Source organism: Pomacea canaliculata, linkage group LG11, assembly GCF_003073045.1.
Source record: "Pomacea canaliculata isolate SZHN2017 linkage group LG11, ASM307304v1, whole genome shotgun sequence".
NCBI lineage: Eukaryota > Metazoa > Mollusca > Gastropoda > Architaenioglossa > Ampullariidae > Pomacea > Pomacea canaliculata.
In genome coordinates this window covers 22,342,544-22,359,722 of record NC_037600.1, presented here as the reverse complement: position 1 = coordinate 22,359,722, position 17,179 = coordinate 22,342,544, and the positions used below count along the sequence as shown (strand labels likewise).

The window sequence follows — 17,179 nt, the reverse complement described above, 5'->3', positions numbered from 1 at the left end:
TTTAATTATCCTAGCCAATAATGCACATTTCTTTAAGTACATTTTGTCTGTAGATCGCTTACTTGCCTGCAGATGGAAAAAAAGGTTCAGGTAAAAACTTGTTTACGTGCACAACTTTATTGTTGATGACCTACTCCGATCCTTCCTTTCCCAACTGTGACAAATCGTTGACGGCCTTCTTCTCTCTTTTTCTCGTCATCAAACTCATGCTGCAGGAGATGAAGCTGACCATACTTTACAACTGTTTATGGCCGAGTGTTTAGCACCAGATGACACAGCAGGATGCATACTGCAACACTCCCCCACTAAGTACTCACAATGTAGACATGGTAGCCATGTTAAACTCACCATCAGCAGCTAAACTGTTCTACCTGTGCCAGGTGTTCCACGCAAGAGTAGTCTAGGAGGGGCTCTGTTTGGGACACAAACTTTCTCAGGTAACAGTTTTATTAGAACAGAAAACATTTTACACTAAGCACCATGGTCTGATACACAGACGAAGGGAAGATGAGCATGGTGCAGTCACTGTTGTCGCCGGACCACACAACCTGGTGAAATTAATTCTGTGATACTGAATCACCATGATTACAACCAGCTGACACAGACACTTAATACATTATATAATGGTCTGTGTTTTTGAGTTTTCTAGTTCCATTCCACTAGCTCAGAAAAATGATATGCACTAATCCGAGGCATATGAACAGGTTTTTTCCTGTCTTTTCTGCTACAATTGGTAAAAAGGAATATAAATGTATAGTGAATGTTCAACGTGTTGAAGCCTTAATAAACATTAAAATTACGAAAACAGCAACAAAGCTTCATTTATTGTTAAAAAACAATACAAAATATCGTATTTCACAGAAATCTTCACATAATTCAGTAAAGGTATTTATTTTCAGACAGAATACCGGAAATCGATCTAATATTACAATAACAGGACAACAACAAAAAAGAGAGAAAACAAAAACAAACTGCTTAACAGCATTGAAGTTTTCATGCAGGCAATGAATTTTAAACGCTTCTTTGGTATAGACATCGATTTTACATAAATTTCTGAATAATCCATAAAAGTCAAAGAATAAAAGCGAAATTCATTTTCCTGCGCCCCTCTGCTCCTCAAATAGTAACAAGGATTAAACTAAACTAATTTATTTTCTTTTGAATAAATTTTTTTCCTGTCTAATCAGTTTGATATACTTATTTAAAGTTAAGTGTCTTGTAAGAGCAATTTTATAATGTATAGTACTGAGACATGGAGACTCACTAAAAAGACTAAAAACGGATGACAGGATGGCGGCTCCTCGCTGTGCGACGTCTGCAGCTTGTTCACGGTCTGTGTCATCCACACAGCAGGCGATGAGAAGAGAGATCGCACAGTTTATCAGAGACAGTCATCTGGACATTATGTTAGTGACTGAAACGTGGCTCACTGATGGCGCTGATGAGATTATTAATGCCAGACTTTCATTGCCACACAAAGAAGTTCATCTTATGTGTTTGTGTAGTCCACCTCCCAACACCACAAAACAAATTCTCTGACAACATGTTTCTGCTCCCATGCTCCTGCTGTGTGTAGCCTTTGATACTGTAAACCGCACAACTCGCCAGTCGGACTACAAGGCTACATTCACACGCTCTGTGAACACATCTGTTCACTAAGTACTAACCCTGAATTACTATCTTAACTCCCTGGCAATACTGTCTGTCATGCTAACCGTCATGTAACGACTCCATCTGACACTGTTTATATATCTACATTCCTTCATACCTTCATCAGCTGCTTTACCTTCTTCTCTTGTACCTCATCTTGATGTTGTTCAGTGTGTCTATAGTAGCTCACTGTCTACTGGTTGTTATCTTGTACCTCATCTTGATGTTGTTCATTGATTCTATACATACCTCACTGTCCACTGGCTGTTATCTTTTATTTATCATCGTTGGTCTGCGCACAGAGTGCGATCTACCTTGGTCGCAATGCTGCATGTTATTATATAACTTCACATTATTATTATTATTATAGATACGTCATGCGGGCGATGTCATCATTCATATAATAAATGAAATTATGATGAAATAACTTAAGCACACAAAAAAGTCTGATAAACAGAGTCCCTCAGACATGTCGCCTGCTTCTTTCATTCCGTTTCTTTGTCCTGATGTTACCAAAGAAGCTAAGTATGGCTGGGAATAGTTGTCATGGTACATAGAATTGTAGAGTCATCGACCTTTTCTCATCCCGGAGAGAGAGAGACAGAGAGAGACAGAGAGTGCCCTGTGTTTGTGTGTGTGTTTGAGTGCTGACTTCTACAGACTGATATCAATGTCAGCGGATCAACCTCACACAAACTGGGCATGATAGGGCTGACCAACACTCTATAACAAAATATAATACAAAATTTTACATTACCAACCAACACGACCCAGCACAGACGAACTTCATTCTTCATCATCATCATCATCATCATCATCATCATCATCATCATAATCAGGGGAGACAATCACAAGTTGTGACGTACAGCAGGACATAAGGTCAAGTAGGATAGAGCTAGGAAAGTACGACTTAGAAGACTGCAGACACACGACGACTTTTCTCTCCAGACCACGAACACAACGTCCATACGTCACCCACACCACGTCACTGCGGGCCGTGGCCACGTCCTCGATGTCATCCTTATTATTGCCATCATGCTTCATAACCCGCAGTTGGATACCCTCTTCATCCAGTCCCTTCACTATACCCGAGTCGTCACGTACATTAATCCAGTACAACACCAGCACGTCTCTCCACTGTAGACGGGGTGTTGTGTCGCCCCTAATGGAGGTTACTGTTCCAGATGTTGCTGTGCCACTCTCTGTTAAAAATAACAGTTTATACTGTAAGTCACGTGTCACAGATAAAGCTTACACACTGACAAATACATCGATATAAATAATAATTAATAATATAAAATAAACAACAATAATAATAATGCAAAATTTGTAAAGCTCATACTCACACTCCTAAGGAGCAAGCTCTTAGTGCCTAAGAACAAGAAGGAAACATGGACAGCATACGAGCGACAAAAAACAAAACAAAACAAAAACAACAGAATAAACAACTTTACTAACCGAAGAATAAAATCAAATACAGAAAACACAAAGAGGAACCAAATAACAAGATCAAAAGCTGAGAGCAACATAATATTACAAAAGGAAGGGTGTGACAAAGGACTAGCATTATGGGAAAGGTTGTTTGAGTAATGCTTAAGGCAAAGGTGTGTTTTCAGTGCACGTGTACAGGATTCCTTTGGGATAGGTGGCGGATATGTCAAGGGAAGTAAAGGGAAAAAGTTCCATAGTTTGGCTGCACAATAACTAAACCAGCGGTTCTCAACCTGTGGGTCGCGACCCCCTGGGGGGTCGCGACGTGCCTACAAGGGGGTCGCGAAGGTGGTCATTTTTTAAAAAAAGTTTCTTATACTGGTATTAGTGAAATTAGTTTACATTGTGTAACCGAGTGGTGCGGGGGCTCAAACTCCAAATCTCTTCTTCCTATTCAAGTACACTGTCTCGGCAATGCAGTGACTTCTCACTTCCAAAACTCAAAACACAATCCCCTCTCAACAATTAAGCCTCCAATCTCCCTCCTCTCACCTTTTGCCCTCTCTCTCTCCCCCAATCTCTCATCGCTGACTACCCTCTCCCTCTCCAGTCACACCTCTCTCTTTGTTTTTAAACATCTAAAAGGCACGCATTCAGGAAACGTCCATCATTCACACCCTTTCATTCGCACGTGCTCAGTCCTAGTACTCTATAGGTCCCTGACAGAAGGCCATGACCAGACAATGCGCTGCGACTGGATAAAGACAGCAGTTTTAATCAAAATTTTGGATGCAAGTACACGTGTTTGTCCTGAAGAAGATAGCCATGGATAAATTTGTGCTGCGAAAAGGAACTGATTGCGGTGGTTTTTTGAAAAGAAAAGTGAAGAAACGAGCGATGTGCAAGTTTTGGGTGCTGGAGCCGATGAAAACCAGAAAGGCCTGCTACGAAAGTAAGAAGGTATGACAATGAATACTTGAAAAACTGGTTTTACAAACATTATTGTTGATGGTAAAGAACGGCCACAGTGTGTTGTTTGCCTCGCAATATTAGCTCCAGAGAAGTATGAAGCCAAACAAACTACGGCGCCATTTGGAAACTCAGCATGCGGAATTAGCTTGCAAACCTCTCGAATTTTTTGAAAGAAAATTGCAAGAATACAAAAGAGCCAAAAAAACATTTGTCTCACATACATCAATTCCTAAGAAAGCTTTGATGGCTTCGTATCAAGTTTCCTATCGCATTGCTCAAAACAAAAAAGCACATACGATCGGAGAGTCATTAATACTGCCTGCAGCAATGGACATTGTACGGACCATGATAGGAGAAGATGCTGCTACGCAACTGCAAGCCATTCCTTTGTCAAATTGACACAGTTCGCCGAAGATAACTGAGATATCTGAAGACGTGTCTGATCAGTTGATCAGTCGTATAAAAAGCCAAAATTTTGCTTTGCAGTTAGATGAAGCTACTGACACTGCAGGTGACTCACATTTGATTGCTACATTCGTTACGTGTGGGAAAATACTCTTCTGGAAGACTTTTTTATTTGCAAGAAAATTGAACGCAGAGCAACAGCCCAAGATTTTTTTGGGATTGTCGATGACTTCCTTAAGGACGAAGGCATTTCCTGGAGTTCCTGCGTCGGCTTGTGCACAGATGGCGCCCCTGCAATGGCTGGAAAGAAACAAGGGTTGCAATCTCTTATTAAAAAGGTTTGCTCCAGATGTAGTTTGGACTCACTGCATGATCCACCGTGAAGTTCTAGCTTCCAAAGATTTGAGTGTTGAGTTGAACACAGTGCTAACAGATGTCATAAAAATGGTGAACTTTGTGAAGAACAGTTTCTGCCAGATCTCGAATGTTTTCTCTGATATGTCAAGACATGGGAGCCGACTATGACACCTTGCTCTATTACTGCGAATCAAGGTGGTTGTCGCGTGGAAAGCTCTCGCAAGAGTCTTTGAAATTGCGGGAAGAATTGTGGGTGTTTCTGAAGGAGAAACTCTTTCAACAAGGCTGACCTGCTTAAGAACGACGCGATGGCTGCTGCTAATGGCATATTTATCTGACATATTTTGAGAAGCTGAACGTTGTGAATACTTCTATGCAAGGGAAGGACACCACCATATTACAAACAACTGACAAGATGAATGCTTTCGTCCGAAAAATTTCGTTGTGGACGCAAAAGATACGCCAAGAAAATATTTTTGATATGTTTCCGTGCTTGTGTAAGTGGCAAGGCTGACAACTTGAATCTTGATCAGGTGAAGAATGTAATTATTGCCCATCTAAACGGACTGCAAGAAAGGTTCAGCAATTATTTCGCTGAAATTGATGTGACTAAATACGATTGGATTGGTAATCCATTTCTGGCTGATCCTAGCACAAGCGGGTTGTCCACGCAAGAAGAAGAGCAGCTCATCGACCTTTCGAGTGACCAATCCCTGAAAATGGTCTTCCAAACAACACCAGTGCCAACATTCTGGATTAGCATCAACGGTGATTATCCTCTCCTTTCTGAGAAAGCAATGAAAGTTCTGCTGCCATTTTCAACTTCGTATATGTGTGAGCAAGGATTTTCAGCATTGTCAGCACTGAAGTCTCAATACAGAAATCGTGTGGACGCAGAGGCTGAGCTGCGAATAGCAGTGGGTACGAACATCGCACACAGGTTCGCTTCTCTATGCAACAGCAAGCAGGCTCAACCTTCTCATTAATCAAAGTGAGTGTCCAATAAAATAATATTTATTAGCTTTAGTAAAATTTCATTAACAGTTATACTTCTTGCAGATACGAACTTTGCTCTTCCGTTGTTGAATTGCATTGATTTCCTCGACGCGGCGTTCTAGGTTAGCTAAAGCTCCCCCCCCCCCACCCGCTATTCCACCGACCTAGCTGGCTAAGGGGGGTCGCGGACGTACCGGTGTTCGTCAGGGGGGTCGCCACATGTAAAAGGTTGAGAACCGCTGAACTAAACATCCTGTGGCCATGTGATGTTGTGGTGACAGGAAGAGTAAGGAGACGATCATCAGACGAGGAGTGGAGTTGTGTAGCTGGGATGTAAGGGAACAGCAGGTCAAGGATAATAATCAGGGCAGGTGCCAGCAAGCAAGAAGTTGTAGTAAAACAAGTTTTGATAAAACAAACACAGACCAGAGTGTCGGTAGCGCGAAGACAGAATGTGACGGATGGCGCTCATCTTGCGTAGTTCATAATAGACAGACTGACAGACAGCTGTGACTTGTCTATCATAATAGACAGACTAACAGACAGCTGTAACTTGTCTATCATAATAGACAGACTAACAGACAGCTGTAGCTTGTTTAGCAAGAGTGATGTCTGCAGTGACAATGAATCTCAGGTTCCTGACATAAAACACAAAGGTGAGGGTTTCCCATTCTTCATGTGACTTTGTTGACAAACTAGTGAAGATGATTTTTTCTTCTCAAAAGTAGGAGTGTTTCCTTTTTATCATCATTGAGTTTAAGTTTGTTAGACACCATCCAGTCCTTGACTTCACTTATACAGACTTCTATGGTGCTGGTAGCACAGTGAGACTCAGCCAGTGGAGTGGAGCAGTACAGCTCCATATCATCAGCCTATCATCAGCATATGATTGATAAGAAACCTTGTGAGACGGGATGCAAGATGAAAGTAGCTTCATATACACAATAAACAGAACTGGAGAGTACTGAGCCTTGATGGATGCCACACGGAAGTGGAGCAGGGCGAGATGTCTGACCATCAACACACAGTCTGCGTCCTGTCAGTGAGACAGGAGTTGAACCCCGCTAGTGCAGGTCCAGAAAACCCCTACAGGGTGTGATGTCTATGAAGGAGCAGAGAGTGGTTCATAGTGTCAAATGCAGCAGACAGGTCCAGTAGAGTTAAGGAAGAAGCATCACCACTGTCAAGGGCAGATAATATGTGGGTGGTCCCTTTAATTAAAGTAGTTTCAGTTATGTGAAAAGGTCTCTATGCTGACTGACATGGGGGATGAGCTGGTGCTCTTATTAGTAGGCCCACAGCTGTGTCAACACTACTTTCTCTGTGATCACTGACAGAAATAACAAGTTGGAAACTGTTCGATAATTGTTCAACATATTCACATTAAGCGTGGACTTCTAGAGAAGCTGCTTCACCGGCAATTTTCAACAAAGATAAGAAAACACCTGATGACAAGCTGACAGTCACAATGTTTGTGATGACAGGAAGTAAAATATCTAAGCACTCAAGAAGAAGACTTGTGGGTATTGGGTCTAACTAATAAGTTTTTGCTTGGCTTTTAGAATAATAGCATTTATATCAGCATCATAGACTGGTTGAAATTTGGTCAAAGAGCATCTCGGGAGAATATGACAGGAGATGCTGGCAGGCACCGATATCGAATCCAAGGATGACCGAATGTCCGAAATCTTGTTAGCAAAATAATTACAAAACACTTGTGGAAGCTGTCAAGCAGGATGAGCAGTGGGCAGCGGCATTGCTCTAATAGTTTCAGTCATTTGATTGCAGATGTCATAAAGTGGTCTGGAGGAGGTGCAATTATTTATTTGGTCCTGAAGATATGATGTCTTGGCCTCGTTGACACATTTTGCAACGACTGGCTTGGCGGCCTTACAAATCACTTCGTGGATGTCCAGTCTTCCGCCAAACACTAAGCTTGCCGGCGAGTTCACTTCAGGTCACGGAGTTCAACACTGACCTGTGAATATCAAGGTGACCACTGTCGCGTTACCACCCCCTAGCCGCCGGAGGATGCACGCCCGAAATCCGCTCGCACAGCCGGTACGAACGCGCAACCCCCTCCGCTCGGCCGGAGACGGCTTGCTGACATACCATTCGAACCACAGGCTGAGCGCAGACCACAACAACAACGATGACAAAGACAAAGTTTACAAAACAGACAGGTTTATTCACTAGCATAAAATAACACTAATAAGAAAAACTAGCATCAACACAATTCACAATAAAAGAATTGCCCTGTGCACAGGCATGTTACAGTAGGCGAAGAAAAGAAGAAAAAAAAACCAAACAAACAAGGGAAGACAAACCACCCGCACGCACTGCTGGGTGGCAAGTGAAATGTCCGCTCAAGGTGTTCGCTGGCGGCAGCCCCTCCTCTCTGGCCCGCATGCCGCTACAGCGGTGACCCCCCCCTCTCTCCCTCTGGACCAGCTGTCCTCCCCTCGGTTCTCCCGTCCGGGTAGACCTTGGTCACGTGAGTCCCTGCTCGCCGACCTCCACCCTAGGTACTCCCTCGATGGCCAGGCCGCACACTCGCGCAGCAGGGTCGCGCTCACGCGCCGACGAGGCGATAGGCGCAGGGTCGACACAATGGCGGACATTAGCACGAAAGGCAATATGCAGAAACGACGACATGGACGAAGAGCAAATCCAACATGAAGAATATGTAGAAAAAACGTAGAGGATACAAAAAAAAGCCCAAATCGGCTTGTGATGATGAGAGACCAGCGCCGGCCGCTAGGGCCACGGTCCTCCACCGTCCCCCACGTCCGGCGCCGTCCGTTGCTGGATGAAGACTCTCCAGAAAAGACAGAAAACCGCGCCAAGGACCCCACGCGCGCGAAAAGCAAAGAAACAGACAAAGAAAAGAAGGGGAGAAAGTCAACGTGAGGGGGGGTTTGCTGTCCCATCCCGAAAAAAGAAGATACCTGTGAAGAGCCTGCGAGCAGCTGACGCGCGACGACGACGCCGCGAGTCAGGGCTCTTGGGCTCGCGAGACGGATAGGGTTACACAAGGACCCAGGTAGACCGTCCCTTAATTCTCCCCATCCGTACGTACACACCCAGCGACGGGCCAACACAGTACGAGAAGAACAACACGGACAGCAGAACAATCGCCGACACGCGACAACCACGTGAACTGGCGCATCAGACGTCGAGACACTGGGACATGGTCACCAACTGCATAGCTCCGTGACGGTCTTTAGCACCGGCCACTTCTGAACTATTTCCACCTAACCCGTTTCACAACTGACACCTTCAGTGGAAATGGTGTTTCCCAGGAAGGTCACTCTCGCCGGAGGAAATTGGCATTATCCAGCCACAGTTTTTAACCCTGTCTCCGTGATGCGCCCCAAGAGCCGATCGTGGTGTGCTAAGTGTTCATCGAACGTCTTGGAGTATACCAAGAGATCGTCTAGGTACACAAGAAGGACCGAAGTTAAACAGTTCGACATGGTGGTCTGCATTAACCTCAGGAAAGTGGCTGGTGTGGACGTCAGACCCATTGGCTTCCTGGTATACTCAAATAGTCACATGGGTGTCACTAAAGCGCTTTTGTCTGTCGTCTGGGTGCATCGCTATCTGGTGATATGCTCGTCACTTAATTGTGGCCATTGGAAATGCAGGATCGTGCGTGTTGCCAGTGGCCCTAGCCAGTCCTTTTGCTGACACTGTCCTCTCAAGATGAGCTTCATGCACGGCTGCCTGTACTGCCTGCGCCACATCTGCGGTAGAGTCCATTATCCGATCAAGGACGTTCTTCCCTAGTAGAAGCGACACGCGCCTCCAGCGCTCACTTGTGCCCACATCGACAAGGTCCTTGACCACCAGGATAGGAACGTCCTCGGACACTGGCCGAAAACATGTCCACCACCGCCACTCCTGAGTATGGTACCTCTGCTCCGCCGGTCCCTCGCGAGGAGATGAGGAGATGTTTTAGCTGTAAGTCCTGTATGTGCCCTCGTGTCCACTCGTCAGTGACCGTCGTTTCACTGCCGGTGTCGAGCAACGCCATCACTCAACTGCCATGAATGACAACCTCCGCTGTGGGACACTTTCCAGTCAGGCCAGCTACACTTTATTTCCCTGTCATCCTGTTACAGACGACGGGGGCAGTCACTTTCCCTGACCGGTCGCGCTTCAGTCCTCCGAGATGTTGTTAATCGCCGCCGCTTCGACGCCGCGCCGCCTTCTACCTCGCCTGTTACAGCTGTTTGGGGGAGGGTAGGCTCGCTGACCGTCTACTTGTCTCGCCTGCTGTCGTCGCAAATATTTTTGTTGTATTGACAATCAGCCTTCAGGTGCCCCTCTCGTTGTCACCAATAGCACACAAGTGCCGCCGGTCGTGTGGTGCGGGTGGGGGGACATTACTTTGTTGTGAGGCTGGGTGACCGCCTCCATTTACAACTGTCTGATTCGTGCGGTTATGCGATCTATTTCATCCTCCCTGTCATCATTGCCCTCCTCTCTTTCTACATGCCGTGCGGTCTTAGAAGGTCGGCAACAGATGAGGACTCGTGGTCAGCCAGATGTCTGGACGTTTCGCTTCAAACATGGCCATTTGTAAGCCCCTTAAAGGCCGAAGTCGAAATGGGCGTGTTTTCAAATGGTTTCGCCCGTGCGAGGGAAGGTAGGAGTACACGGGGTCAGTACCAGCGGTCAGTCTTCCCTAATTGCTACCCTGGCCCCGAGGCAAAGTGGAGATCGCAAGCGATAAACCGTCTTTCTCAGCCGAGTACTTGGTGTTGGCGGCGAGAAAGCTGAAGTGAAACGGGTTGCAACTGAAACATACTGTCAGGGTTAGGGTTGTCCTACCAGACAAAGTGAGGCGAACGGCTTCCATCTGAACATACTGTCTTTCCTTACATCTTTCTTTACTCATAAGAGGGGATAATAATATTTAATACTTTCAGTTCATTCCTCCTGATGACTGACCTAAAGTACACCTCGGTTGAGTGCAATGTTCGAACTTTTTACAAATGGCCAACAATTCACGACTGCAATATAGTGCCCCCACGATCTTTTCTCTTCTTATCTAACCCGACCATTGTGCCGGGTGGAGGTCATCGGTGCTTGCGTCTTCCTGAGTCCACAAAACCGAGAACTGGACGCGGAGAAGACTTGTACAATCAAAAGGGTTAGGACCAGTTTAGCACCCGTGGTTTTGTTTGTGTGTTCTCCCTTGTGAGAGAAAGGACAGGAAAGGAGACAAAGGCAAACAACCCAAATGACACAAACAAAAAGGCAATGGAATTTTTAAACTTAGGTTTTATTCGTCTTGTTTAGGTTTTTTTTTTTTATTCCCATTGGTGAGCGACATACGGCACTGCATCTGGGTTTGGGTACAGTGTTCGTACTTTTTGCACGACGCAAGTGGGCATCACTTCACGCCTGTGGCACAGCATCCATTCACCTTCTGCCAGAGCGATTTTTCTATCCAGGTATCTCCTGTCACTCCAGAGTCCTACGAAGTCTAGCATTTTCCAGTACCTTGTATAGATGCTATTCCGAATTGCTCGATTTTGATGACAAGCCGCCTGTCCCTTCCCGATGAACTCGACGTAGTGTGTGATTGGTTGTAATGGTAGGACACATGGTATGTCTGACCAATCGAATGCATGAATGCCACGTGCCAGATGTTTCGATTTTGAGTTTGAAGGCAAACTCGAGGCTTTTTGCGATCAACTCTTGGGGAGGAACATCGAAGTGAATTTGAAGCTCAAAACTTTGCTTCCTCGTGGTCAAAGCCCACTCAGACGAACTTGAGCGTAAAAGAAGACTGACTTCTCCTTGTGAACTACGAACAACTCCTGGCAACTTAGTGGGGAAAAGTTGCTCTGGTCACAAGAGTCGACGCTGATTTCTACGTGAAGAAACTTCCGGCCCATTGGTAAAAATAACTTAGTTCAAAGACTATTTTAACATATTTTACAGAATCTTGGATTACTTTGGATTTACCGGTTCCCAGTCACTTAATCCCCAGACACTTCATCCCCGACACTTCATCCCCTAGACTTTTAATCCCCAGACACTTCATCCCCAGACACTTAATCCCTAAACTAAATCCTTAACTATAAAAATTATGAAGTCAGCGAAAAATTTAATTGAAATTCAAATTGAAATCATGCTTTTAACTTCAACGTCATTTGAACATCAACAACATTAGTTAAAGTTCATATAACCTAGTAAATTTAATGTTCTTCAACAATATGATATGAAAATTGTTCTTGAGTGTTGGGGATGAAGTGTCGGGGATTAAGTGTCTGGGGATGAAGTGTCTGGGGATTAAAAGTCTAGGGGATGAAGTGTCGGGGATGAAGTGTCGGGGATGAAGTGTCTGGGGATTAAGTGACTGGACACCAGATTTACCAAACAGTGTGACCGGTCTACAATGGAGAAAAACCCAACGCCACTGAAGAAACGTTGCAAGAAAACTTTGACGGACGGCACTGTTAAAACCTACGAATATAAATCCATAACAAAAGATATACGCTTGTGTTTCAAAGATGAAGAAGCAAGAAATATATTTAATGATAAGTTTCAACTTGGACGAAAAAAATCGGGCAGTAAATCCCCGTCTGCTTTTGTGTCTTTTCTACTGGATCATTTCTTGAACGGTGAAAGTCCTCAGTTTCCCTGCAGTCAAGATAGTGGAATCAATAATGTACCCATGCAAGAAAAAGCATCTTCAGCAATTCAATGTTTGTTTGTTGGTGAGCACGACAAGGTGAAGGATATTATTGATCATGTTCATGCACATTCAGTATCGTGCACGTCTTCGCTCGAAGTGAATAATTCAACAATGGATGGGCATGTGCTGATCACCACTTTGGGCTGTGCCAACAGACATACTGTCGTCTGGAGCTCGTCGTCCCCACTAGGTGACAGTTATTTTGCTAACGAAAGAATGTACTTTGCGTACATTACGTCGGGGATCATCCCCATTCAATATAAAAAATTTTCTAATTTTGCCAATTTGGGACATGTGAACGATACATTTTTGAGAAAAAGGCTGCCACGGTTTTCTGCAGTCGTTGACGTCTTGAAGCGCCAGTCCGTCGCAGCTGCACTTGCAGCAGAACAGTCTCCTGTGGCCGACGGGATCAGTGTGATGACAGATGCACGGCACGCTTGCCGGAAAAATTCGTATCACACTGATGATGTTACTTTAGGACTGTCGACCCACAAGGTTGTAAACCTCCAGCACATCACCAAAGAGCACGACGTGTGCACCCAGCGGCACGAGGCAGTGGGATGCGAGAGGATGTATGCAAGTATGAATGAGTCAGGTGTTAGAATTCAAGAACACGTGGACTACCGTAACGTGACAATAAATAAGTTAGTGACAAATAAAGGTGTTAGAAACATCAACGAGAGGTGGCACGTCGCTAAGAGTATCAAAGCTGGGATGAAAAAACTGGCGCAAGGTAGTAAAGTCAACATCGGCAAGACGTGGCATCCTCAGCTCAGCGACAAGACAGCAGCGGTCAGAGATCATGTGTACTGGTGTATAGATCATTGCGATGGCGACCCTGTGAGACTTAGGCACTTGTTGGATGGATGTATTACACATTTCCAAAACATCCATGACCAGTGTAACCAAGGCTCACCTTGCAGGCAATCGCTATATACACCATCTCTAATAGTGCTGACTGATCCTGCTGCTGTCAAGCTGCTGAGCGACTTTCTACACGGCAATGTTTTGTATAAGCAACTGGCCGTTCGCTTTCGCCTGCAAATTCTGGAGCGTCGCGGCGTATCATCGCCTCATCATGTCGCTGTCGGCAATTGTAGAAACTGGCGATGATGTCAACATCTTTCCATTCGCCGTCCACTAGGACACCCAAGATCTTTCTCGGCGTGTCTATTGCGTCATGCGGGAACATCAACACTCGACGTCTGGCAGGTCCCTCCAGCGAGCTCAAGATGTAACCACGAGCGGCATTCTGAGACATCGGGTTTATGGCGAGAGCTAACTCGACCTCTCTTTCAATCTCGTCGACACTCGTTGGTCCACCGGCAAACTACTGAAAGCGGAATAACTAGTATGGTCGTAGAGCCTCTGCTGTGCTGTCGTCCTCTGCAACCATTGTGCACCTCTCTGACACTCATCCTGCTCGCAAGATGAAGATGAAACCGTATGTTGGGGGGGGGGGTAGCGTATGTGACGACAACAAACGTCCAGCACTCAAACAAAGGCAGAAACAGTCAGCAGGTGTGCGCCAACACTAGTCCCGCCAAAACTAGCAACAACGCCGGAGTACCCGCCCTCTACAAATCCATAGAGCGCTGAAACAGATGTTGAAAACTGCCTCCGAGTTGGTGTGCACAGGAACGTACTGTTCTGCCACAAATACCATCCGGACTGGAGGCCTTGCGAATATTCACTCGCTGAAACAGCTCCACAACGTTAATGACAAATCTCAACCTTCTGTACAGGTTGAAGAGAACTACGCACATCTTTAATTTGCACTGAGAAGTCATGAGACTCGAAACGAGCAAAGAAAGAATTAAGAGCATTAGGCATGGCCGTACTCTCAACGCCTGAGATCGAGATTTTGGCTTTCGACCCCTGACTCCAATCGTCAATATTGGCCATGTTGTTGAGTCCCTGCCAAGCTACTCCGATGTTACCTGTAGCAAACTGAGACTCGATTTTTGACTTGTGCTTCACCTTCACCCAACGGATAGCATCACGGACCTCTCTATGTACCAATCTTCTGTCGTGGGCAGAACCCGTGAAGAACACATGTTTCTTTATGTTACGCACTGCTTTTAGGCCCATGGTCACCCAAGGTTTGTTGTTAGGATAAACATAAACTTCTTTGATGGACTGGTGCAATCTAAACTTTTTTACTCCTAACTTTTACTCCTAACTGTGTGGTTTACTCCTATGTGTTAAATGTCTATATGAGTATGTATGTCTGCCCTTGTGAGCGAAGACAAATTTCTGTCCTGTTTCTCCTGGACAGACAATAAAGTTTGATTTGATTTGATTTGATTTGATTTGAACTACTCTACACAAAACAAAGTGTAGGCGGGCCGGTGGCGCAACGGTTAGCGCTGTTAGCGCCTGTCACCAATACAGTGAAGGTTGGCTGTCCTGAGTTCATTTCTCGTCTCGGGCACGCTGTTCTTTCTCTGCACTTGGCATCTGTTTACAGGGCTGGCTGCCCTCCGCCAAGGACGGTCCCAAGCCCGGCTGAAAAAGGAGGAGGGTTGGGCGTGGGGCCAGCACCCCCACCCCGTAAAACAAATCCTTGCTACCAGGAGGGGCGAAGGGCCTAAAAAAAAACCCACACAAAACAAAGTGAAGATGGCCAGCAGAGGTTAGCTAGAGAAGCATCTTGTGCAGTCTTGCTGTGACTGCGGTTATATCAACATGTAATGTGAGTACATCAACTCTGCATAACGAGCGAGTGTGAAATCTGCAGAGAAGGTGACGTTTGTTTTTGGTTTTTTTTGTTTTTGTTTTTTTTTCTTGAAAGGGTGCTGTGTACAACGACCGGCAGGGTAGCGACAAATTTGAATCACTTGTCTCGATGGGGGTCAACTTTACAAATAACATTTAAAAAAATATAAAAAATTACCTTATAACATAATGTTGTAAGCTGACAGACACATGACACTCAGACAATATCTTGATCATAAGACTGTCTTTCACCTGTTTGTTATTTATTACAAAAGTCAGAATGTAACTGTAAACTACGTTACACTACACAATACCCAAACCTACCTGTAACACCAACACGGAGACTATTTAAGAAGCTGGCCACCTCCCGACCGCACATCACACAGTCACCTGGCCAGTCACCTGTGTGACCCTGATCTCGGTGATGATACAGTCGTCTGACTGGCGGGCCGTCTGTGTGGTCGGACACACCTCGCCCGCTGTACGGCAGGACATCACGATCTGTAGTGATCATCTCGTCCTGCTCGACTTCCCTGACGACGGCCGGCGGAGAGCGGAGGGGTCTGGTTAAATATTCCACTTGCCAGCCGGCGGGTGCGTTTTCATGGAAACAACTTGCCGCCCACAGATGGAGAAGAGGAACTTGTGTCAGCAGCTTGCTACAGAAAGACTCCAACCTTGCACAGTAACAGAGGATGTAACTATAAGTGTTAAACTGTGTACTTTCACTAAAATGTGTTTATTTATTGTACGAGACATAATCAACTATAAATGCCGTCACATTAATGACACGTGTTGCTACACAATATATGTAACAGCTGACGTAACACATTTACTTTCATCTTACAACACCACCATAAGGTGACTCAACCATTGAAGAATTATCACCTGCTAAATCGGGGTGGCGATTATGAGAGAAAAGCGATCGCCATTTACCTGTGTGTTTATGAATACATCACACGCTGTACAACTCACCTGTCACTCGCTAATTCATCAGCGATGACGTACAACGACCCTCCGCCCGCCGCCTGTGACAAGTCGTTGACGGCCTTCTCCTCGTCTTTATAAAGATAATACTGCAGGAGTTGAGGCTGACCTGTTGACACACCTGCTGACTGTTGTGTCTTTACTGTCTGCAGCAACAGGTGATACAACATGCTGCACGCTGCACGACTCCCACTACACGTACTGACAACGTAGACGTGGTGACCACACCGCAGCCACTGTATGGCCATCAGCAGCAGCACCACAGTTTTACCTGTACCGGGCGGTCCGGTGACAAAGAGTGTGGGAGGCGCCGTGTGTAGCAGGTGAACTTGCTCCGGGAAGAGTGTGATTACAGCAGTATAGCACTCTCCTGTCCACCACACGGCCTGACCCAGGGTCTTGACACTCACACGTGGAGGACATGTGCATGGCACACTCACTGTTGTCGCCGGACCGCAGAATCTAGTATAAACAAATAAATATTTATTTCATATATTACATATTAAGAAACCAATTACTACATGTAAAGTACAACATGCATTATAAATTAGTAATAATCCATATTGTTTTTCGTCATATAGTATGCAATGATCCAGATGTTCACTGGGGTGCATCATCAACCCCCAACACAGAATAACACAGAAAGAACGAAATCACCTGGTTCGTAATTTAGACTTATCCAAGAACAAGACATAATTGCTAGGTTCAAGATTCCAACAATGTAATCTTTTAGAAGAAGATGTCACAATCACTTCAGATCGAAAGTGTCACCAGCAGTTGGAGCCATTCTATACAAATGAAGGTAACCTGGTTTCTGTTCCGATATTGAGGGCCTCATGAATGGACCTGAGAAATCACTCACGAGCCACAAGACAGGAAACTATTTTTACACTCTTGGAATGCCGTGCTTTGGCACAATGGAAATCGTCTTCCATCTATTCCAGTGTC

At 45.2% G+C, this 17,179-nt stretch overlaps 1 protein-coding gene across 1 annotated transcript; it reads right to left on the bottom strand.

Annotated features, from left to right (window-relative positions):
- Window positions 1–1,812: 1,812 nt before the first annotated feature.
- On the bottom strand, window positions 1,813–16,418 carry LOC112576188. Its single transcript, XM_025258467.1, has 3 exons — window positions 16,220–16,418; window positions 15,569–15,921; window positions 1,813–2,852 (listed from the first exon to the last, which is right to left on the bottom strand). The coding sequence occupies exons 1-3, from the start codon at window positions 16,399–16,401 to the stop codon at window positions 2,437–2,439; spliced, it is 951 nt and encodes a 316-aa protein (XP_025114252.1). The 5' UTR covers window positions 16,402–16,418; the 3' UTR covers window positions 1,813–2,436.
- Window positions 16,419–17,179: the final 761 nt, after the last annotated feature.

Bases quoted from the DNA above. Each gene is read 5' to 3' on its own strand.
- LOC112576188 (XM_025258467.1), bottom strand. From the start codon at position 16,401: ATGTTGTATCACCTGTTGCTGCAGACAGTAAAGACACAACAGTCAGCA. The intron at 15,922-16,219 runs GTGAGTTGTACA...TTACTGTGCAAG, and splicing joins GATGAATTAGCGAGTGACAG to GTTGGAGTCTTTCTGTAGCA. The intron at 2,853-15,568 runs GTAGGTTTGGGT...TATTTTTAACAG, and splicing joins TCTCCGTGTTGGTGTTACAG to AGAGTGGCACAGCAACATCT.